The sequence below is a fragment of the Pantherophis guttatus genome, chromosome 2, assembly GCF_059756535.1.
Source record: "Pantherophis guttatus breed Tessera chromosome 2, ASM5975653v1, whole genome shotgun sequence".
NCBI lineage: Eukaryota > Metazoa > Chordata > Lepidosauria > Squamata > Colubridae > Pantherophis > Pantherophis guttatus.
This window is the reverse complement of record NC_142064.1, coordinates 207,821,916-207,845,185: the sequence shown is the minus strand read 5'-3', so window position 1 is coordinate 207,845,185 and position 23,270 is coordinate 207,821,916. Positions and strand designations below refer to the sequence as shown.

At 40.1% G+C, this 23,270-nt stretch overlaps 1 protein-coding gene across 6 annotated transcripts in view; it reads right to left on the bottom strand.

The window, feature by feature from the left end:
* SEMA3F (semaphorin 3F) overlaps window positions 1–23,270 on the bottom strand; it is a 148,035-nt gene that overhangs the window by 4,167 nt on the left and 120,598 nt on the right. For all 6 annotated transcript variants that reach the window (XM_087887681.1, XM_034440782.3, XM_034440807.3 and 3 more), the window contains 10 exons: window positions 18,946–19,085; window positions 18,288–18,402; window positions 15,396–15,465; window positions 14,160–14,304; window positions 11,563–11,785; window positions 8,940–9,028; window positions 6,046–6,087; window positions 5,374–5,531; window positions 2,678–2,745; window positions 298–431 (listed from right to left, as the gene is read on the bottom strand). In XM_087887681.1, coding sequence (XP_087743807.1) covers window positions 298–431; window positions 2,678–2,745; window positions 5,374–5,531; window positions 6,046–6,087; window positions 8,940–9,028; window positions 11,563–11,785; window positions 14,160–14,304; window positions 15,396–15,465; window positions 18,288–18,402; window positions 18,946–19,085 — 1,184 coding nt within the window. The remainder of the gene's footprint in view (window positions 1–297; window positions 432–2,677; window positions 2,746–5,373; window positions 5,532–6,045; window positions 6,088–8,939; window positions 9,029–11,562; window positions 11,786–14,159; window positions 14,305–15,395; window positions 15,466–18,287; window positions 18,403–18,945; window positions 19,086–23,270) is intronic.

Sequence of the window (23,270 nt, the reverse complement as noted above, 5' to 3'; positions counted from 1 at the left end):
AAGCCACCCTGAGTCTCCAGAGAAGGGTGGCATATAAATCAAACTAATAAAAAAAAATAGAGCTGGAAGGGACCCCAGAGGTCTTCTAGTCCAACCCCCTGCTCAAGTGGGAGACGCTATATCATTTCAGACAAGTGGTTGTCCATCTCTCTCAACATAAAGAGGAGGGGTACCCCTCCCCCCAAGCCTTCAGCTGGAATGCAGACTCCTCCTTCTCTACCATGTGTTCTAATATCTCCACCCCATTTCTTTGCCTCCTTTCCCAAAAAGTCATCCCTCCTTTGCTTGTCTGTTCACCTCTTTTCTTCGGTCACTGTTGTCTCTCTGGAGGAGCCATTTGATGGTAGCTTGAGGGGAGCGAGGCTGGCATTCAAGAAAGGCTGTGCTTCCCTCCACTCCATATTGAACAGCCTCCACTGAGTTCTTGCTGGCTGGAAGTGGGAGAAGGAAGAGATGAACAGATGATGGATTACAAAGGGAGACATGACATCTTTGTAGCATACTCTAGACTAATCAAAGGCTATCTACCCAAAAGAAGTGACCATGTTTATTATCAGACATCCTTTTCAGGTGAACCTGACTTCAGGTGAACCTGACACAGCGCACAGACTTTCAGGGAATATGACAACTGGCTGGGGTTTTTTGTGTGTGTGTAATCTGCTTTAGAAAATCACACTGTGGTTCTGGGTAGATATGTCAATGCATGTGTACATGTGCATAGGACATGAAAACCCATCCCATTATTGAACACTATTTGCAACCCGTGAATCCTCCTGATGAAAAAGCTGGTACTTTTAAAACTTTTTTTTGCAGGTGGAGAGGAACTGTTCCTTTTTGCAACTATTACCCTCTACTTGATATATCACTTTGTGGAATCCTTGGTGCTGCTTTATGTGTTTGTTTGCTTGCAGACATTTCATTACCCAGTTAGGTAACATCAGCAGTGTGAATGCTGCTGATGTTACCTACTGCTAGTTGGGTAATGAAATATCTGCAAGCAAACATCCAAGCTCAGAGAGCATCAAAGACTCCACAGTTCAACCCTGAGCTACAAACACACTCTTCTATTGGATTCCACTTCACTTTTTTATATATGCAACTGCTTCCTTTCCTTTAGACTAGGGCTGTGAAATTTGTGGCTCGCGGGCCGGATGCGTCACGTGCTGGCCACGCCCACATCTGGTTTAGCGAAGGGGGGGAAGTCACAATATGTCATGTGATGCTGCCATGACAACATGAGTTTGACACCCCTGATTTAGACCAATGTTTTTCAACCTTAGAAAGTTTCAGATGCATGAACTTCAACTATCAGAATTCTCCAAACAGCATGGTGGCTGGGAATTCTGAGAACTGAAGTCCAACACATCTTAGACTTGATCTTGAGTCCTACGGGAGAAAGGCAGTATAGAAATATAATAAATAAATAAATAAATAAATAAATAAATAAATAAATAAATAAATAAATAGTCAGCAACCTGCGGCTCTGGAGCTGCATGTGGCTCTTTTATCCCTCTGCTGTAGCTCCCTGTCACCAATCAGCTCCACAATTGATAGGACTTTCGGTTAGGACAGGTAGAGGAAAAAGGATGCCGCTCTAGGAGGTGATTCTATGGTGGGGGAACTGGACTTCTGGTCGGCAGAGGAAAACGAACGGCACGCTAGGAGGAGATCTATGGTGGGGGGGAACCAGACTTCTGGTCGGATCCAGAATTCAATGGGGGGCTTCTGGTTAGGACCTTTGTGGCTCTTTGAGTGTTCAAGGTTGCCGACCCATGGTCTCTCTCAACTTAGCCAGTATGCACTGCTGTTTTATATGAGCCTATACTATTGAAATTATTGGAATTTATCTTCAGAGATGCCAAATAAAACATTGCAGATGTTTAGAAGACAAATATAGGTATTTTATAGATTGGGTAAGTTAGTTACAAAGCCATCTATAGTGAAACAAGGACATACAAAAATGCTGGCCTGAATATACTCATGTTCCTTTTTCTGATTGCACCTGTTCATTCACCCAACATGAAAAAGCCTCTTTCTGCTTTATCCCTGTCTGCCTATTTTCTGTGCTGTGACTGTGGACACCAGTCCACATTACGCATGCAGAAAACTCTTAGTAAGTTTTCATAACATATTAACCAAATCTATGAAAGCGTGCCTATTTAGAAAACATTTGTTGTCATTGAATACTTTGTAAAGTCAGTTAGTTAATATAGTTATTAATTAGCATATCTCATTGTGGTTGCCAGGATCCGACCAATGGACACAGGAATGAGGCTGGTAATAAAAAACACAAGGATCAGGGAATCCTTTTAAGGTTGCCTTCTTCGCCTTATCCCACAAATGAAGCTGCACAACTGCGATGTCTAGAAATTTGGTTGTTTTTATTTTTATCCTCCAAAACAAAAACAAGGGATTAAAAATGAACCTTTCATGAATCTTCTTGTAGAGATATGAGGAAGAAAGACATCATGGTTGTACCCATGCCTCAAGTTGTTCTACCCTCCGCTGATACACTAAACTAGCCATTTGTGTATCTATCTCTTGTATGGATAAAAACAGTATGTGAAATGCAGCTGCAACCACCTTTACAGACAGTGGACCAGAAGAGGCAGAGTTACAGTTCCCCAAGATTTCCATTGCACCTCTATTTTCTAGAGACTAAGAATACGGTACCCACCATTGGAATTGTAACCCCTGCACTGACGGATAGGGTTGCCATGCCGGACGTCTTGACGTCTGCTACGTCTGCAGTGAGGAAAGAAGCAGCCAGATCAGCAACTGAAATCTCAGATCCTACCACTAACAGTAGAAACCGCAACATGATATAAAGCCCTTCATTGTTCTACTTTTCTGGCCCGTACCCACACAGGGAATCCTTCAGTAATTCTCAGCCAATAATGAAAAATCTCTAACATCTTCCAAGAACCAGGATGCTGGCTTGCAAGGAAGTTACTAGTTTACCATTTCTAGTTTGGATAGAACAGCATAGGTAATCCTTGGGATGTAGGGTGTGCTCGGGTCATGTTGGCCAGGGGGTTTCAAAACTGGCTAGTACTTGACAGTTATCATGAAATTCCACATGTGACACTGATATGAGTAGGGTGACTACCTAGTCTACTCTCTCCCTCTATTACTAAAAAGCAGCATGGGAAAACCTCAATTAACCTAAATTGTCTTGGGCAGTTTAGTTACATATGAGCCATCTAGGGGCAACCATGGCATACAGGGATATAGTTAAGAGGATTAGAGGAGTAAGAGGTAAGTGTTTGAATTCATGAATTAAATTAGGAAGGTATGTTGTGTTTTTGTGAAACAAATCACCAATAATAACAGAAGACAACAACAACCCCCATAGAAACAGATGTGGTTGATCTTATGGAGTGAAGCTGCAGGAAAATGCTGTAGGTTTAATCATGCTTGAAAGGATTAAAGTGCATTTCAGAAAGTTGGAACTAAGAGAGTAAAAAAACAGAAACACAATTGGGCTATTCAGAGACCCAAGAATGATTTGAGAATTATGATGAGGGTGAATATCTGTTTAGAAAAAGATCTACACACACACACCTACACACACACCAAAGGAATTAATATATACCTAAAAAGTATGTTTGATTTGTTTATCATGAAAGACTGAAAGGATTAATAAAGGAATGATCAAAGTGATGAGATGTTCTAAACATGAAAACAGACCGTTCTTTTGTAGACAATAGACTCAGAAAATATCATGAAAAATTACTTTAATATAAATAATCTTCCAGTTGAATGAATGAAAAGAGGATGTAAGGAAAGAGGATCTAGTATCTTTTTTTAGAAAAGAATAAAAAAAATTAAGTTACAAAGTGCCATTGATGTGGAGTTCTGTTAACAGGAAATATGTAACAAGATGCTTAATGAACTATGAAAATAAAAAGGTTATTAAAATATATGCAAATTAGAGAATAACTGCTGCAAACCCGAAAAGCTAAAAGAGATACCGAAAATACAGACTGATTTTGATGAAAATAAACAATTAAAGTGAATGAAGAGGCTAAACAAGAAGCCCTTTTCAGTGAAAGGGAAGAGCTGAATTAAGAAGCACTGAAATTATTTGGGATCAAACTGAAGAGAGGGAATGCTGGAAGGTGTATTTTGGAGATCTGTATAGGAATGACAGTGGTATATCAAATACAAGATAGTGATGTGTTTAAAAAAATATGAAGAATAATCATAGATGCTGTCAAGAGTTTTGAAATGTGGTAAGCCTGTAGGTGTTGTGATTTAAAAGGAGAAAAGTGAATTTGTTTGCTTACAAAATGCTGAGCAACTTATTGAACAATATATGCTGTTTGTACTTGCACCAGTAATGGGTTTCAAAACTTGTCGCTACCGGTTTGCTTGTCGGCGCTTGTGCTCTTTTGCACGATGCTTCTGTGTATGCATGCGCAGAAGTGTCCGGGCGGGTGGGTGGAGCCTTCCGCCATTGCCACTACCAGTTTGCCTGATCCGGGGCGAACTGGTAGCAACCCACCACTGACTTGCACCTGACAGTTGGGAGAATGTATGCTGAAAGAAGGGAAATCATCTATGTATAAGAAAATGCTGCTTCTGTTTTTTTTTTTTACCACAGCCTTACGAAGTGTGTGTGGTAAAACCAAAAGAAATAAGAATAAGAATGGATGGGTGATGAACAAACAGGGATTAAATAATCAAGTCAGTGACTCGAATGAAAGAAGTACATCGCAGACTCTTCGGTCATATAAATGAAGCAAATGAGGATCAATTCAGCTGACGGATACAGAAAACAAGAGTGAAGAAGTTGAGAGGAAGAGGAGAAATGAGAAAATTGTGGTTGGATGAAATTGATGAGAATACGCAGAGAGAGGTGAAAAGTTTACAGAGCAAACGACAATGCATAAAGTGGTGGATGGATGCAGTGGAAAGAAAGTGATGGAGAAATATAATGGAGCGTTTATGTAAACTAGACTTAGTGAGATTTTCTCCCTCGCCCGTCCCACTTTCTCTCCTGAGTCTCATTTTTGTTTATTAGTTCTTGTTCTTTTTTCTGAAGATTCCATAACTTTGCTTAACCTGAAAGGGAATGGTATAAATATATGTATAGCTCATAGGCTACTCATAGGCTATAACATGAGATTCATAAGTGGTCCCAGATGCCTGTGAGATGTAAGGACAATTTTGCTAATTTTCTAAACTGTCATCAGGATTCCACTGTAAAACCAGCTCAGTATACTTCCAGATCTTGTTAGAAATAATCCCTTTTCTATATTCTATGTCCCTCTTCTTGTCTCCCCAGTTTTTGGGGAAGTCTCTTTGCTAAAGATTTCTCATCCAGCACTGCATTATGCAATAGCAGTCTTTCTAGTCTCTTGGAAGTACCTCTTGGAAGAAGCAGAATAGCGGGAACAGGACTTGCCATCCCAGGCACAGTAGGGATCTCTGGCCAAGCAGCAGTCAGCACAGGCTTCTCCGTACACATCACAGCGGTGAAGGGCCAGGTGGGTTAGCCCAATGGCTGAGGATACATAGAGCTGTTGCTGTTGGGGCATAGTAACATTCAGATATTGACAGAGCTACAGATTCTTCTGCTCCCAAAATTCACCAGCAACGGGGATGGTGGTGATATAGATTTCCTTGAGAAAAAGTGGAGAGAAACACTACCTTGCCCAGCTCACCCAGAGTTGCACCTCCATAACCAAGGACATTTGGACTAAACCCAAGGCAGATATAGATACTCAAAGAAACAGAAAAGTGCTAGAATTGAAAGAGGGGCCACCTCCAAGTTTCTTAGCCTTTTGCCAAGAAGAACAATAGTTAGGGGGGAAAGCACACTTTCAATGAACCAGCTCTGAAGCTGATTTAGAAATTGTCTCAGGAAGAGTCCCAAAGATGCTTCAGTTCTGAAGAAGCTTCTTGGATGAGAAGCGAAATGTTTTAAAAGAAGGGGAAAAAAAACCAAGTCCAAGAGCCTTTTGGAAAAGCACCTTTGGGACAACCATGACTTGGATGATTGAGAATCTCCATAGACACTCTCAGGAAGACAGTACTCACCCTTTTGGAGGAGATGGTCATAGTTTTGATTGGGGCTGGAACCTGTAGAGAAACCAAATAGTTAATCAATAATGGTTAATCTATGTATAAAACTGAATGGATGGTCCCTGAAATAGTTTAGGGGAAGTAGACCAATTAACGTGTTGCATCCATGCCAATTAAAAGTATTACGTGAAAAGCTGGGAGAATGAGAAATCTGGGCCTTCAATCTCATTAGTATCAGTTCTAAGCCTTCCGTTGTTGATTTGGGAGGGTATTCAAAGTATGTTATTTTAATCTAGCCCTTGCGTCATTCCTAGACAATTATTATTTAATATGACAGTATGTATAAAGGTAATGTTAAAATATTTATGTATTCATTATTATTAATATTTGGATCAGCTCCATCTCTTCAAAACCTACTGGTCTTTAAAACTGCACTTTGAAACAGGTTTTGGGTTTGGTTGTGGAGGTGTGTATGGATACTGTGCATTTACATACATAAAGAATAAGATTGATCACATCTTTTGTTTCTGCATGTACTAATAGTCTAATATATCTTTTTTGGATGCATATACAGTATGAATATTTGAGGGGAGGCGGTGGCAGGTCAGAATAGTAGCAGATAATGTAAGTTAGGGACTTCTAGTAATATTGGGTGACATTGCAGTTGTCACTTTTTTCTTTCTCTCTCTCTTGTCAGCAGACCTGACAGAAGTCCACAGCTGCTAACATGGACACAGTAGCTCAGTGGCTAAGACACTGAGCTTGTCGATCGAAAGGTCAGCAGTTCAGCGGTTCAAATCCCTAGTGCCATGTAACGGGTGAGCTCCTGTTACTTGTCCCAACTTCTGCCAACCTAGCAGTTCGAAAGCACATAAAAATGCAAGTCGAAAAATAGGGACCACCTTTGGTGGGAAGGTAACAGCGTTCCGTGCACCTTTGGCATTTAGTCATGCTGGCCACATGACCACGGGGACGTCTTCGGACAGCGCTGGCTCTTTGGCTTTAAAACGGAGATGAGCACCGCCCCCTAGAGTCAGGAATGACTAGCACATATGTGCAAGGGGAACCTTTACCTTTATCTTATGAATATTTGAATGAGATCCAGTTTGTCTAGTGGTTAAGACACCAGTCTAGAAGTCAGGAAATGTAACTTCTAGTTCTAGTTAATATAATCAAATTGCCTGGTAATAGCATCCTTGTTCAAACATATAAAAAATGGTTTATTTATTTATTCAGTTTGTATGGCTTCCCATTCACCATGAGACTCTGAGTGGCTAAGATCCAGTTAAAACAAAAGCAGAATAACCAACAAAAATGAAATGACATCATTCCAGTGGTGAAATCTAAAATTTGTTACTGCCGGTTCTGTGGGTGTGGCTTGGGGGGTGGGTAATGTGACTGAGTGGGCGTGGCCAACTTTTTTTTTAACTTTTAAAACCATTTTTCTACAACCTCTTCAGCGAAGAGGTTGTAAAAAAAGGCTTTTAAAAGCCTCTGACGATCTCAGCTGAGTTGCCTGATTGGCAGAGGGTTTTTTCTTTTAAAAGCCTCTGACGATCCCAGCTGAGTTGCCTGATCGGCAGAGGTTTTTTTTCTTTTAAAAGCCTCTGCCAATCAGGCAACTTAGCTGGGATCATCAGAGGCTTTTAAAAGCATTTTTTTACAACCTCTTTGGCCAAAGAGGTTGTAGAAAAAATCCTTTTAAAAGCCTCTGACGATCCCAGCTGAGCTGTGTCATCATCAGAGGCTTTTTTTTTTACTTTTAAAAGCATTTTTTCTGCCGAAGAGGTTGTAGAAAAACATGCTTTTAAAATTAAAAAAGCCTCTGATGATTGCATGGCTCAGCTGGGCATGGGGGGAGGGGGGCAGGGATTTTGGCTACCGGTTCTTCGAATCACCCGCCTCCATCACTACCGAATCGAGTGATCCGGTCCGAACCGGGAGCATTTCACCCCTGCATAATTCCTGTCTACACGTATAATTCACTTAAAAATGGCTCATCTAAACTCCTGCCCCACAGGAAAAAAGAGGTCTTCAGCAACTTATGAAAGACAAGCAGGGTTGGGACCATCTGGATCTTGAGGGACCTGTTGTTCTCCAGGGCAGGTGCAATGACAGAAAAGGCACATCTCATCAGAGACAGTTTGTTTAAAAGAAGAGATCTGGAACATGATGCCCTCTTGGAACATGTGCAATGGGTGGAAATAATTGGAGAACACCAGCCCTTTGTGGTAGGCCAGGTAAGCAACACACTCAGCAGAGATTCTAAGAATGTTCATTATTGTAGTAAAGTGGAATAACAGAAACTTGAAAGCTATCCAAAATCCTCACTATCCCTTTTTAGGACAACCCAGTCAAGACAGAGCTGTTCTGAATCTCACACTTTCTACTTTCCCAATAGCAACGTTTTCCTTTCCTATGACCTTTTCAGGACCTTATCTTTTCTACAAGAAGATATAGTCCCATAATTAACCTAGCCCTGTACCATGAAGGACTTTATAGGTAACAACTAAGACCTTCAATTTTACGTAAATGTCTACTGGAAGCTACTGCAGCTTGCCGAATAATGCTGTTATATTGTCATACTAAAGTGCACCTTAACTACCATGTCCACTGCCTTCTGGATTAGCTGCAGCCTCCAAGTTGTCCTCAAGGGAAATCTCAAGTAGAGCACATTGGAATAATTTTGACAAGAATTTTCAGGATGGATGCCAAACCACCATACTGATCCAATCGGAGATCACCATCCAGTCTCCATAAAGCAAATGACAGAGCTATTTAGTAAAATCACAGCTGAACTGAAATGTGAACAATGACCTTCACAACTTTCATTCTGCCTCTAACAGTGTTCCTGCTCTCAAGCACACATATAATAAAATTTTTTAGAGTAAGGTAATCATCACTTGTACCTTGAATACCTCAACCTCTTCTAGCATCAATTCTTCTGTTTCCAAATCATCTTTGGGCAAAACTATGACTTTCTGGACAGTCCCACGATCTGCAACATAACAGAAACGTATTTTATTTAGGTTTTTTCTTTTGTGTAGTTTCCATTTTAACTAGCATTAACAATTTTTAAAAGGCTAATATCTGCATATTTGGAGAGTATCTGGCTGGAATAGCTGGTTAGCTTGTTGTCATAAGAGAATGTTGGTCAAGTTTCATTCAGCTTTCATTTTCCGTACAAAAACTGATTGAACTGACAGGTTTTCTCATAATTTGGCCACCACAAAAAAAGTCCCATTCCTGTCATGAGTCTACAGAATTACAGATTAGCCCACAGTCCTGAGATGAAGGGAAGAAATCTAAAGCACATTATATAACAATCAGAAGTAATTTAAACCCAAGAAAAAAGAACTGCACATAAAGCAAATTCTTCAGGGGTCTCTCTCTCTCTCTCTCTCTCTCACTCTGGGTGTGTTTAGAAGTGTAAGGTGCTTTTTTCCACATGGGCTATCGATTTCATGAGCCAGCTAGTCATGAAGAAGGATTACAGCACAAAACTCAATATTCATTACAAATGTTGTTAAGTATATATTTAAAATGGACCCTCATTTCATTATTCTGTAGGAGATTTTCATTTTTATAGCAACTTGGCTTCCTAGTATAACAATCATAGCAAGCAGCATGGGGCTGAGAATGGATGTGTGATCATGATCTCTGCAGGATCTTGCTTTCCTGCTTCCTCTTCAGTTAACTGAAAGTGAGGGAGATCTTCATCCATCTCTAAGATGACTCCTGGCATTCACCTGGAGGGAAAATTTTAAAAACAAAATGGAGAAGAATGTTTAATTCCGAATGCTCTTCTAGAAGACTTCTGATAGTTCCTATCTAGTTTGTGTTGAAGGATGGATTCAGAGTGCTTTCTTCAAAGGTCTTGTCTTATAAAACACAAACACCATTTTGGATTCTGTGACGTGTGTGTATAGACTTCAAAGTGAGGGAAATATTTCTAACTATATCTAAAGACTTCAACTGGAAATATTCAAATTTAAATGGTAATATTTTTTTTTAGAACTAGTCCTTATGATTACTTTTTTGTAACTCATTTTAAAAACCTGACACAGATGCTTCTGAGAAAACATTAGACATGGTCTGAAACAGAGAAGTGGGGCTGGCAGCTATTCCTTTTCAATATTTTGACAATGAACTCACAAGACTGACTTCTGAATGTTGAACTTTGTTATGAATTCAATGGCTGGAGACGATGTTAAAAGCAAGATCCTCTCTATCTGAGTAACCAAACCATTCCTCTCCTATCTGCCTTCTCTACTGAATGCCACCCACAGCCATGAATTCCACCAGACAGTACCTTGATTCCTGAACTTGGTTCTTTCTACAACAGGAAATAACTAAGATTTGCAGATGCATTGATACCTTTGGCTAGAAAGAAAGCAGAAACTCCCTGCAGACTTCGACAGGTGATGGCCAGACTGTGTACAGCTGCTGGATGTTGTGCAGTGAATTGGGCAGCCCAAAGAATAACTGTGCAGATACGCAACAATATTTGAAAGCTAATGAGGAACATCCTTGGTTGTTAGTATTCTTGGCCACCTGTTTGCCCTGTTGGCTGGTCTCCTTTGACTTGTGGGATTCAGTCCAGTGCAAGGAACATCTGCTAGCCATGCCTTCCCTATGTATTAATTCTACACTTTGATAAATCATGTCATTAGATTTGTGTGTTTTTTTATGCTTAAAGTAATCAGCAACACTGTTCCATTCACTTCAGTGGAGATTTGGACATGTGCAAAATTGTATGCTTTGAGTTAATTATACCTCCAACAAAGCTTTGGAGAATGATGGGTCAACATTGCCTACTTGGCAGATAATATTACAGCAGCCTTTCTTAATAGTCTTCCAAATATTAATGATGGATTTCAGCCTTTCCATCCACACTCACTGGAGCCCAACACATCTGATAGGAACTTTGCTGGCTCAGATGAATTTTACTCTGGAGCTTCTAGAAGGGCATGTTTATAAACGAAAGACTAAATCCATTGGAATCCTTGCTTGATCTATTTTTGCTAAAGTCAAAGAGGGGGACTCTTATTCACTCAAACCGAGGGAACATTACCGGAATTCTGTTCTTGCATCTGGAACAGCCTTGCAAGTAATACAGGAAACCATAGGAAATGAGAAATCAATTCTATATAGAAGAGGACTCTGAAGTGTGATTTAGGGAGCAGTAAATGCTAGCCTGAATTCCTCTGACTTTTCCAAAGAAGGCCTTGAATAAGCAGAAATTTCAAATGTTCTCCTGTGCTCCTGAAACAGTATTCTAGTACAAATGGAAAAGTTGGAGTTGAGATTTGATAACTCTGTTACTGTCTTCCAGCTAATTGCATTGTCAGATAAATTACTTCCAAAATTTACTAAAACCTGGGGGAAGAGGAGATACAGAAAAGTTTAGGTGAATACCCCTAGTCTACTTATCCTAACTGCTTTTGCATAAACCCCAAACGCTCATCTTCCAGGCTGGGGATTGGTGGGTGGAAGTGCTGTGTATTTTTTTCAATGCACATCAGTGGGTACCTGTGCCCAGGAAAAGCACCTCATAGCGTCCATCAGCTGCATCCACCTGGTCCACAGCTATAGTTGTGAACTTGTACTTGACGTTGGTTCTCACCACAAGAGGTTGGCGGTGTATGGGGTAGACACCATTGTACATCATTGGATGAGTGCGCATGAAGTTGATCACCTCATCAGGATAGTCCTTGGTTGATTTCATTGAGGGTGTAAATGTTCCCCCTGGGCACTGAAAAACCAAGGCAAAAATAGTATGAGATATGGTTCAGCCAATATATAAATGATTATATATTGATGCCAACACTGCAAGTGCTTTCTATTTCTCCCCACTCCCTGTGTAATCTCCTCCATGGCCTGGTGTAGTATAATGGCTACGTACTGTATTTTTTGAAGTATAAGACGCACCTTCCCCCCCCAAAAGAGGCTGAAAATTTGGGTTTGTCTTATACTCCGAATGTAGCTTTTTTGAAGCTTTTTTTCACCCCTAAAGAGGTGCCAATGAGGCACTAGCGAGCGATCTTCCCAACTTTGCCTGCTCCTGCGACACATTAACGAGGCACTAGCGAATGAAGGGATCTCCATGCTTTGCTCCAACTCTCAGCTGTTCTTTAGAAGCTTTTTTTCAGCCCTAACTAGGCGCTAGCCGAGTGAAGCAATCTCCCTCCCCCCCATGCTTTGCCTGCTTTTCTCATTGCTGCTTCCCCTCAGCTGTGCCTTAGAAACTGATTTTTATCCCCAAGCAGGGGATAAAAAACCAGCAAACTAATGTGCTGAAGCTGACCAGACTAAAGATGCTAGCCAGATAAATACCTGGTAGGCAGATTTTCCCCCCCTATTTTCCTCCCCAAAAACTAAGCTGCGTCTTATACTCCAGTGCGTCTTATACTCTGAAAAATATGGTACATATCCACTATTAGCCATGGAAGCTCACATTCTTTTAGCCTAGGAAGAATTGGAGGAGAGAGTGGTAAATGCGTCACTCTAGGCTCCTGAAAGAAAAGTAGGACATAATTCTGATGAATAGAGATAAGGCACCTTGGCTGTTTTCCATAAAAGAATTCACCTTTGCTCCTCACCTGAAGGCACAAGAATCAGCTACCAAAGTATTGTGGGATAGGCCTGCATAAACTCATGTTAGCATGCTTTTGCAATTTTTTGTTCAGTATTTTTATATTTTTGTCACTAGCTTTCCTGGGTATTCGTCTGAATAGAAAAGCAGGATGTAAACTTACCAACTAAATTAACATAAAATAATAACAGTAACAGAGTTGGAAGGGACCTTGGAGGTCATCTAATCCACGTAGCTCACGCAGGAGACCTATACTAGGGATTCGAACCACCGAACTGCTGACCTTTCTGATCGACAAGCTCAGCGTTCATTCTGGGAGAAAGAAAGATTTGAGGAGTTTACAGGGCAAGAGAATTTGTTGCCGAGTGGAGCCATCAGAACTTCTTCTCCTCAGCCTTAAAGAGATCCAACTCTTTCAGCATATCCATCAGTTTACTTTTCATTGTTTTACCAGGCTGACCCGCTTAGGCTGAAATATCTTTGTGCATCTCTCATTTGCTAACATCACTGTAATTCTTAGATTGTGGAGTGTTTTAGTAATGCTCATAAAAAAAAAAAATCACCTCAGAATCCCATCTGAAGCAGCTGCTCAGCTGTGGGAGCCAAACTCAGCCTGCTCTTAGGGTTTTCTGGAAGTCTCCCCATATATAGCAAAGACTGGTCTTTTTTTTTTTTTTTTTTTTTGGCCCTGGGGGGTTGTACAAGTAAAAGAGTCTGGAAAACTGCATTCTCTGAGCCAACAAAACGAAACAATGAATTCTCCTTATTTTGGAATATTTTGCCAACAAAGAAAGGATGCCAGTAAATGAGAGACCACCAATCTAGAGACGAAATGCTAATCAGCCTCACACGTGGTGGCCAAATGTCGAGCATTGAAAGAGATGAGCTGTGCGGCACCAAAGGACGTGATACAAAAGAAACTGGGGAAGCACCAGGAAAGAAATGCAGTGAAGTGTCAAGAGAATCCCAGCATGTAGGCAGAAGGGAAACAGAAGAGAAGGAGGAACTGGGCTACCAAAGCAGGAGTTGGATCAACAGGAAGAACAGCTTAAGACATTTTCCAACAGGGAATGTCATCGGTAATGTCTTTCACTGCGACTGTGAAAAATGCAGAAAGGGGAAGAGCTTAGTTAGCACCCAAGACTTTCTAGCTTGCACAACTGTGGAGTATGGGGTTTTACTTAAAGATCTTTATTAGCCTTGGTATTTAAAATCCTTTAGCTAGAGGTGCCAAAGACCATGTCATCTAAAAAAAACCGCTTTGCCCTCTTTCATTTCAAAGGAATTCTATTAATATAAGTGTACACACAAATGACTTTTAAATTGTGCATTGGTGCACATTCTGTCTTACACACACGTCTACATATCTTGTCAATCCATAAATATTTGTTTATGTATATATTCAAAGGGCAAATGGTCATATATAAAATGGGTATTCTTAGGAGAAGATATATTTTCATCAGGAAGAGAGATCAACGTCCCAAGGCCAGCAATCTGAGAGAAGGAACCTGCTGGAGATCTAACCGATGCTTACGGTGCCTGGACGGGGATAAGGCATTTTGCCAGTGTAAGGCATCCACTGATAGTTGGGACCTTCCTTGTGGGCAAACGGTCCATTGAAGACCATGCGAATGTCAGCCATGGAGTAGACACACACGGCAGAACCCTTAAACACAGACCTGTGCAAAGAAAGACAAACAACAATTGCACATTCATCTCAGATGTTAATAATCTATTTCATGCAAAAATACTGGGTATTATTTGTATTTTTTCCCCTGCCCTTCTGTTTCAATGGGGGAACATTCTTCTTCATTCACCTTTGGTCACTGGCAAACTCTTGGAATTCCCTTAAATCTCTGATAGCACCAAAGCCGCAAGAAGCCAGGATTAGGAAAAGGTTGGGGTAGGGAATAATAGAGTTGGAAGGGACCTTGGAGGTCTTCAAATCCAACCCCCTGCTCAATCAGGAAACCCTATGCCATTTCAGACAGATGGCGTCCAAACTGTTCTTAAAAATCTCCAGAGTTGGAGCATCCACAATTTCTGGAGGCAAGTCATTCCACTGATTAATTGTTCTAACTGTCAGGAAATGTCTCCTTAGTTCTAGGTTGCTTCTCTCCTTGATTAGTTTCCATCCATTGCTTCTTGTCCTGCCCTCAGGTGTTTTGGAGAATAGCTTGACTCCCTCTTCTTTGTGGCAGCTGTTTAGATATCAGGACACTGCTATCAGTGTTGGAAGGGCAAAGCAATGTTGGGGTTTGAGGCCACTCTCAAATAGATGTTTTGGAGTTATCCTACCATGTTCTCAACAATATAACATTCAGTATCAGTCATTACAGTTAGAAGCATGGAGGAAAATAACATTAGCTGCTGCTTCTGCTGCTACTGCTTGCTGATCTAAGGCTACGTGATACTTCCTTGATCCGTCTGAGCAAAAATTCATCTTGGAAAGGGGGAAGAGCCACCATTTACCTTCCTCCCTGAATGATCAAGTCTCAACTACAGCTGCTAGGGTGCAGTTTGTGGGAAAACCCTACACTTGGCAGCCAATACTTCTGGGCTGACTTCCAGCTCTGCCAGAAAATTCTACAACAACCCAACTTTCGTTCCAAACCCTCCTTGGTTCGGCAGGGAGCAGATGGCCAATATTCACAGAATGGGGTCAAGTGGCATCTGCTTTTACCATTATTTTGACTTCAAGTTAAGCCAGGGGATTTTGCTCAAGAAGGCTAAAAGATAAACTATTATGAATATCGGATGAAACACTCACCCAGAGGCTGCAAAAACAGCATAAATAATGGGATTCTTCACATCCTGGGTCTGCTGGATGAAGACATCCTCTTGAAGGGAAAGGAGAGAGTCAATCACACAGCACAACTAACTGTCCTGGTGATTCAGCAGCAGATACCGTAATTGAAGGAATCTGAAGTTAACTGAGATATACCGGAAGCAACTCTCTTGGCTGATATTCTGGCTTTTTTTTTTTTTTTTTTTTGTGGAGATACCTATGTTTGATGTATTTATTTATTAATTTTTATTTATTTTATTGAATTTCTATACCGCCCTTCTCCCGAAGGACTCAGGGCGGTGTACAGCCAAAAATAAAACCATGACAATATAAAAATTAAAAACAATTTAAAACAATTAAATAAATTGGCCAAAAAACTCTAATAAAACAACTCATTAAAATAGTAAAATGTTATTATTATTTAGGCCAGCCCTGCTTGTTGGAATAATAATGTTTTTAGGGTGCGACGAAAGGTACGAAGGTCATGAATCCTACGAATCTCCGGGGGCAGCTCATTCCAGAGGGTAGGGGTATGAGGGGGCGAGTGCTTTCCAGCCCTCTCTAAGTGGTTTACAGAGTCAGCATTTTGCCCCTAACAATCTGGGTCCTCATTTTACCCACTTCGGAAGGATGGAAGGCTGAGTCTACCTTGAGCCTGGTGAGATTCGAACTGCCAAATTGCAGGCAGCCGGCAGTCAGCAGAAATAGCCTGCAGTACTGCATTTTAACCACTGTACCACCATGGCTCTACATAAAGTCATGGGGGGCTTTATGTAGATACAGAGTTGTAGTGGAGCAGAAGAGACCTGAGTCTACTGGATGATGACAGAGATTAAATCAAATTCCATTAATCTATTAAAAACTATTCTCCAACTAATCTGCAACAACATCTAATAAACATCAAACACATCCTTTTTATCATGCTGGATTAGAAAAAATGTTTAAAATACAAGAAATGATCATTAAATCTGGATTGTCTAAAACCACACTTTCTTTCTTTCTTGGCATGTTTCAGCAGATTTTCAGACATGCTCAACTTTCAGTTTTTATTTAACCTCTTATTTCACTTTCAAATGGGAATCAAAAATGTCCCTGTAGAGGAAAGAATGCAGATGTTGCTTCTAATTCAGCCTCAGATGCTGATCGAAGAGATCCTTCCTGTAAGCAGGCAGGAGCCTTGCCAAGAGATTCCAGAAGAACCCAGGGAATGAAGATTGCCTGTGAACCGTCTGGTAATAATTTTGAGGAAGTGAAGCAAAGCAAGCATGGGGAAAGCCCAATGCTAACTTGTGCCCTGGCAGGAGAGAATCCATCAAAGGCTTTTGATGATGCTAAAAGCTGCAATGGGACTTATCCTCGAATGACCAACAGCCATTTGTTAAGCAGGTGTTGAGAGGAAGCTGACAAGCAGCCTGCTAAGTGATTGCGGCTGCCTTTCTAGCAAATGGGATCCCCAACATTAATCACACCCATCCTGGAGCCCCTCGTCTTCGCTTTGCCCCCAAATACAACATCTATCAGGAGGTTAAGCAGGCTCCCTGCTTGAATGAGCTTCTATTATCTCAAAGCCAGCCCTGATCTTTACATCTGGTAACTCAAGGCTTCCTTTTCCCCACTCATCCTTCCTTTTCAGCAAGTGCTGCAAACTAGTCAATGCAACACAAAAAAACTAATTGTGATGGCCTTCCAGAATGAATCTGACCAACAGGTTTTGCTACACAGCTGCTTATATCAAAGGAGATCCTTTACAAAAAGGCCCATTTTAAGACAAATGTCCTGCTTCCTACAACAGCCATCTAAACTGCAAACTCCAGAAAGCCTGCAGGTAGGACATGAGGACAGCAGCACACAGATTTGCTTTGAGAAAAGTGACCTCTTTTTTTCAGCAAAGCATTTCATTCATGGCTGACAAATCACACATTTTAAATATCCTGTCAAAAGTCATTGCTGCTACTATTTCTTATCTCCCCTTCTTTGACCTTCAATCTTAACCATCAAAAGCTTCCAAACTGCCTTTTAATGTTTATTGGATCTTTCCAAATGCTAGTTTGGTCTTCTTGGTTTTAGGCAAATATCCATAGTTTCATTAATCTAAATGAATGTGCTTGCTGTGTCTTCAAGCCATAGTAGAACCTCTGGTTACAACCATAATTCATTCCATAACTTTGGTCACAAACTGATTTAGTCGTGACCCAAACCTAATTTTGGAAATTTAGCGCTTGCAAAAAAAAAAAATGGTGTGGAAGGGGAAATCAGCCGTGAAAAAAACAATTGTGAATTTTTTGGTCGGAACCAGATTTGGTTATGGTCAGAAGTGTTGGTAACTACTGTGAGGTTCTACTGCATACTATTTTTTTTAAAAATGTCCAAATTATATATCATCTACTCAATGAACTTGTGGGATACTTTGCATGTAAGATAGACTTCCCCAGCTTGATACCTTGGAATAACCTGAAGTAGTTCCACTATCTATAATCCACATGGATGACAGAGGTAAAGTATTACCAAATATCCTGACAATAAACTTCAGTATATTTCTCTTCCTTTTTTTTTTCTTCCTTAAGCATTCCTTAAGCATAGCAACTAAAAAAATCTTAGCTCTGTATTCTGACAGAAAATTACTCTCATTTTTATTTAGAATTTGAGGGAAAAAGTTTTTCATTTTAAATTAAAACTATACATGTATTTTTTTTCAGAGATATCAACACAGTTTACAGAGCTGATCTAATCTATTGGCTGCCAGTGGGAAATCTGTCTGAGCTTCACAGGCTAGGCCATCTCCTAAATTGCTTAGGGCTTCAATGGCTCCCTTACATACTCCCTCATCTCTTTCCATTCCCCCTACCACCACCACCCTGCCATGAATATACATACGGAGTTCATCGAAGTGTGTTTCAATTCCATCAGGCCCTGGGACAGAACAGATGAGCCGTGCCTTTAGGAATGTGCTCCATTTATTTACTAGGCAGCAATGGCCTCCATCGTCATTCTAAACCAAAGAAGAGACGTGATTTAGGTTGAAATTCTATCTCAATCATGGAATTTCACTGGTTAAGGGTGGGCTTGTCACTCTCACTCTCAGCAAAACTCACTTCACCAGGTTGTTGGCATAACGAACAACATAGAAGTGCTATAATATGTTCTGTCCAGGATATACTGTAAATGTCATGATTTTTTTTTTTAAAGCCACAGAGACTATACTTTTTAACTGCAACCTAACCATGCTGGAATCAATAGAGTTTATTTTTTGGCTTAAACTAGAATATAAGCCTTTTTTTTTTAATGTTCCCACAGGGAAAAATTATAGGAGCAAGAAAGACGACTGTATGGAAATGGACAGATATTTAGCTATAGAACACTATACCAAAGTATGATAAGAGGTATGATAACAATGAGGGCAGAGGAGGATTTTACCTTTTGAAAAGGATGGATGGGGGAATACAAAAATGTTTAGCGTTATGTAGATTTTTTTTTTTTTTTTTGTATGGGAAACTCTCAACATCACCCAGTCCGGTTCTTCTTCTGAACTCACCAAGCAAATGCGTCCAATGCGGGAGTAGACAACTGGGCTCTGTGGAGAATCGGTGGATTTTTCTCGAAAGAAAAAATATAGCTTGTCATCATTTTTCTCAGCACTGTCTGGGATGAGCTTTGCATGGACAAATGCTGGATCTACAGAGGGGAATAAAACCAAGACAATTACTAGGAGAAAAGAATTGGGGAAATAGTCCCCAGATATTCCTCCCAGTCTCCAGAAATTTACAGCAGTGGTACCCAAACTGAGCCCTCTAAAGCTTTGGTGTGGCCTTCAGACATTTCTACACATTGTTTTCAAATGTTAATTTGAAGGGGAAAATAACGAAATACATGGCTGGAGTGGAGCCTAATAGCTACATTTTTGCCACACAAGTTAGCCATCTGAAACTCAGAGGCCAGATGTGATCCTCAGCATATCCTCTAAGAAAATAGAGAATACAGGTGCAACATCACTTGTACAATTCCTCAGCAGCATTTTGGTGTCAGGATTCACCCACTGAAAAAGGAGCATCTTCCATTTTCTTTTCATGCTCCAAATCTGCTGTAGTTAAGGCTTGAACTTAGCTTATTGTTCCAGAATACAAAGCACTGCCAAGTTAACTGGCTCGAAACTCTATCAACTGGCAATTTTTCCTAGCATATTACAATGGAACATATTGCTTGTTCTGTTAATTGCAGCTATTTGCCTCACATTTTCTGTAGCCTTGTCTGGGACACGATTCTTTTATCTGCAATTAAATTCTCAGTTGAAAAATGATCTAGATTGAAAGAAAGTTGCTGCATGCCAAAAGTTGGGTCTCACTTTTTGGAGCACATATTTTGTTTGCAGAATTCTTTCTTGACCTGCAATGTCTCTTTTGAATAGCTCACATGGGGAAATTAGCTTGAAACATCTGTGTTCACATACCAGAAACTTGATCTGACTTTTTTTTTGGGTGTGTGTGTGTGTGCCTTCAAGTCAGCATCGTATTCCTGGTTGAACGAGTCTCTGCAATTTTCTTGGCAAAGTTTTCCTGAAGTGGTTTGTCATTGTCTCCTTCCTAGGGCTGAGCGAAAGTGACTGGCTCAAGGTCATCCAGCTGGCTTTGTGCCCAAGGCAGGTCTTCCGGTTTCTAGCCTGATGTCTTAACTCCTACACTAAACTGGCTCTTAATCTGAATCTTTGCCTCCCCAAAAGTTAGAAGATAAATTATCTTGTCAGAGAGTAGGAGCAATTTTAGCAATGCAACTGCAGGAAAATTCACCAGCACTAGTTTATATTTCCATTCTCATGGTGCATGTCCAAACTAATCTTGGTTTTTTTTGGGATTTGTGAAGTAATTTGGTGAATTTTCTGGATCCTAAAAGAATATTGGAATTTTAGTTGAGTATAAAAAGAGCACTTTAAATGTGTTGCTTTTGTTGTTTTTTCACTGCAGAATTTAGGACTACTACATCTAACAAAATTGGTTTGGGTGCAATATATTGGTTTGCTAATAACAACTAAGTTAGCATCTAAGAAGTCATATACTTCACTGTTTTTTCAGTAATAAAATGAATAAAATTCAGATTCCATAAAGTGACTTATAGAAAGATTACAATACATAGTATAAAAAACACTTACAAAAATAAAAATCAACTATGCATTCAAGCAGTAAATTAACTAAATACAGTATTTAGCTTACTTTCAGGGACCAGTATGGGCCAGGCATCTTTGTATGTCCTTATGTCTTCACTTTGTGCAACCTATCTCAGTTTATGCACATTAGAGCCAGTTTGGTGTAGAGGTTAAGAGATCAGGTTAGAAAGCTGGAGACCGTGAGTTCAAGTACTACCTTACCCATGAAAACCAGCTGCGTGACCTTGGCCCAGTGACTCTCTCTCAGTCCAACTCATCTCACAGAGTTGTTGTAGTAGAGAAAACAGGAGGAGGAAGGGATATATTTATATCCCTCTTATATAAATGGTGAATCAAGCTAAGGTCAACTTTTTCCCTACATTTTGGGTTTTGTACAGTGGCATTTTGGGTGTTCACAAGCAGGAGATGGAGACATGTCAGTCTCCTGCTTTGGCTCTCTTGAATTTTAAAGCCTGTCACATCCAATCCAGGATCTTGGGACTCTGGATCAATAGATCTGTATTCCTTGAATGTCTTTTTAAAAACTGATTGAAATATTTATAGTTTAATTACCGGTAAATGCTGTGTAAAGACCCAGCTTTTTCTTAAAGGAAAGCATTTGAAACCTCTGATCATTTTGACTGCCTCTTCTGCATTTTTTTTCAGCTTTATCATCTTTTTCAAACGTGGTCACCAGAATTGTACACGATATTGTAGATGTGAATGTATAGATTTGTATAAGAACATTGCTACGCTGATAGTTTGATTTTTAGTCCCTTTCTTACTGACCTCTAACATGCAAGTTGCCTTAAAGGTTTACCTCTGTAAATTAATTATGGTTTAAACGTTTTACACTTCAAATTTTTTTTTAAAAAAAAATTCTTTAGGCAATATTTCATACCTCAGCCCCACCATCCTCCCAAAAGAATCTCAACTACTTTTGGAGAGAATCCCACACCCCTTGCTGTTTGTTGCACTGAAGCCCCCTCCTGGGATGTGATGATAGTTGCAAGTCTTTGTCTCAGACAACAGAAATAAATGTTGACACAGTGTTCAGTGAGTTAAGCAGCTATTCACCGCAGCTCTGCAGAAAACGTAGCAAGCAAGCAGCCTGATTAACTGGGCTATAGTCCACTCTGGTGGTGTTCTGAATTCTGTTCCTTGTATTATGTCATTTTGTAATGTAAAACGGGGAAATAAAGAATTCTTTACTTACACAGCAGTGCTTGAAAAGAGCGAACAGGAATGCATACTAGATAAAAGTGCTGAGGTAGTATTTCTCAAAATTTGGGCAACAAAGCCATCCCAAATTTGTTAGTTCTGCGTTCCCTTATCTAAATAGAAACCACACTCAGTGCTTTATTTTTTGCATCAGCTTATTTTCTGTTCAGCTCCTATAGACCCATCCTATGTATTAGCATATTAAAGAAGGTGTCCACAGTAATTCAGCTGCGCATAGGATGGTTAAGAAAAGAAATGAAGCTTCTTTTCAGGTAATGTATCACAGTACTTCATGGCATGGTTTGGGCTACATTCAGGAAAACATCGATAACTTAAAAGATTAAGAATTTATTTGGATATAGCCTATGTTTTCACGGGGTCAGCAGAATATTGCTAGGAGAAAATTGATCCACTCTGCAAGTCCTTTTATGGACACCTGCTTTCCTTTCAGTTGATGATAATCAAAGTTGGGCTATTGTTGTGCTAAAAGATGGTAAGGGGAAAAGCTATAAAACTGGTATAAAAACCGATATTAGGTTAACTAAAATTAAAGTTTAGCTAAAATTCAACTGATGAATAAAATATAATAAGATAATAAACTGTGCTATCTAAAAAAACTTTTAAAAAAGCTACTGCAATAGAATTTGCAATGCTTAATAACTACAGATTAGAGATAGCAAGCGTTGAGCGTGATTGGTTCTAGCCATTCCTAGGAAGTTTTGCAGGATGTCTGGCAGAACTTGGCAACAGTATGCGTTATGTGGGAATCAGAAAATAGCCTGAAAATGTAATATTAGTTTGTATGGCCTGGCAAACCTAGATAGTGGTGGATGTCTCTGTAAAACAGGCAGAAGAAGAAGAAGTGCTTGGGGGTTTTCACTCGCCTGGGATTGTGTAGGCAGAAATGTGAAACACTGGGAAGTCTTCCTATATCTTCTATTGAATGCGTCCAAATAGAGAGCATTGCAGTGAGCATATCATGTCCACTTATTTCTTTTTCTCACTGAAGACATGGAATGTTTTGTAAATCCAAACTGATTATTTGGATGTCCATCTCCAATAGCCTTCCCAATTTATACCAAACATCCCTTTGTATGAAGCTCTGCCATAAGATTTATGTTGCTGCAAGAACACCTGTCCGCTTTCAAAACCTTCTAAGAATTTCTAGGAGGCTTGCAATTTGGAGAAGCTTGGTTATTTTCTTTAGAGCATCTGTATTACGAATTGCCAAGCATATGGTGGCCCGTGTAATCCAGCATTGCTTACACCGATAGCTCTCTTCAGGTTACTAAAATGATATTCCTCTAAACATGATACTCATCCTCAGTTTACTCAGCTGTTTGTGCTGTTCCTTAACAGCTGGAGTTGCAACCAACAGGAGGCTAAGATCTTTTCTTATTGGCTCCCATTCCAGGATGCACCCTGGAGAAGATGTGGCAAGGGATTAAATGCTCTGGATCAGTTATCAGAAATGACAAGAGTACAAACTTGCCCTTTACCAT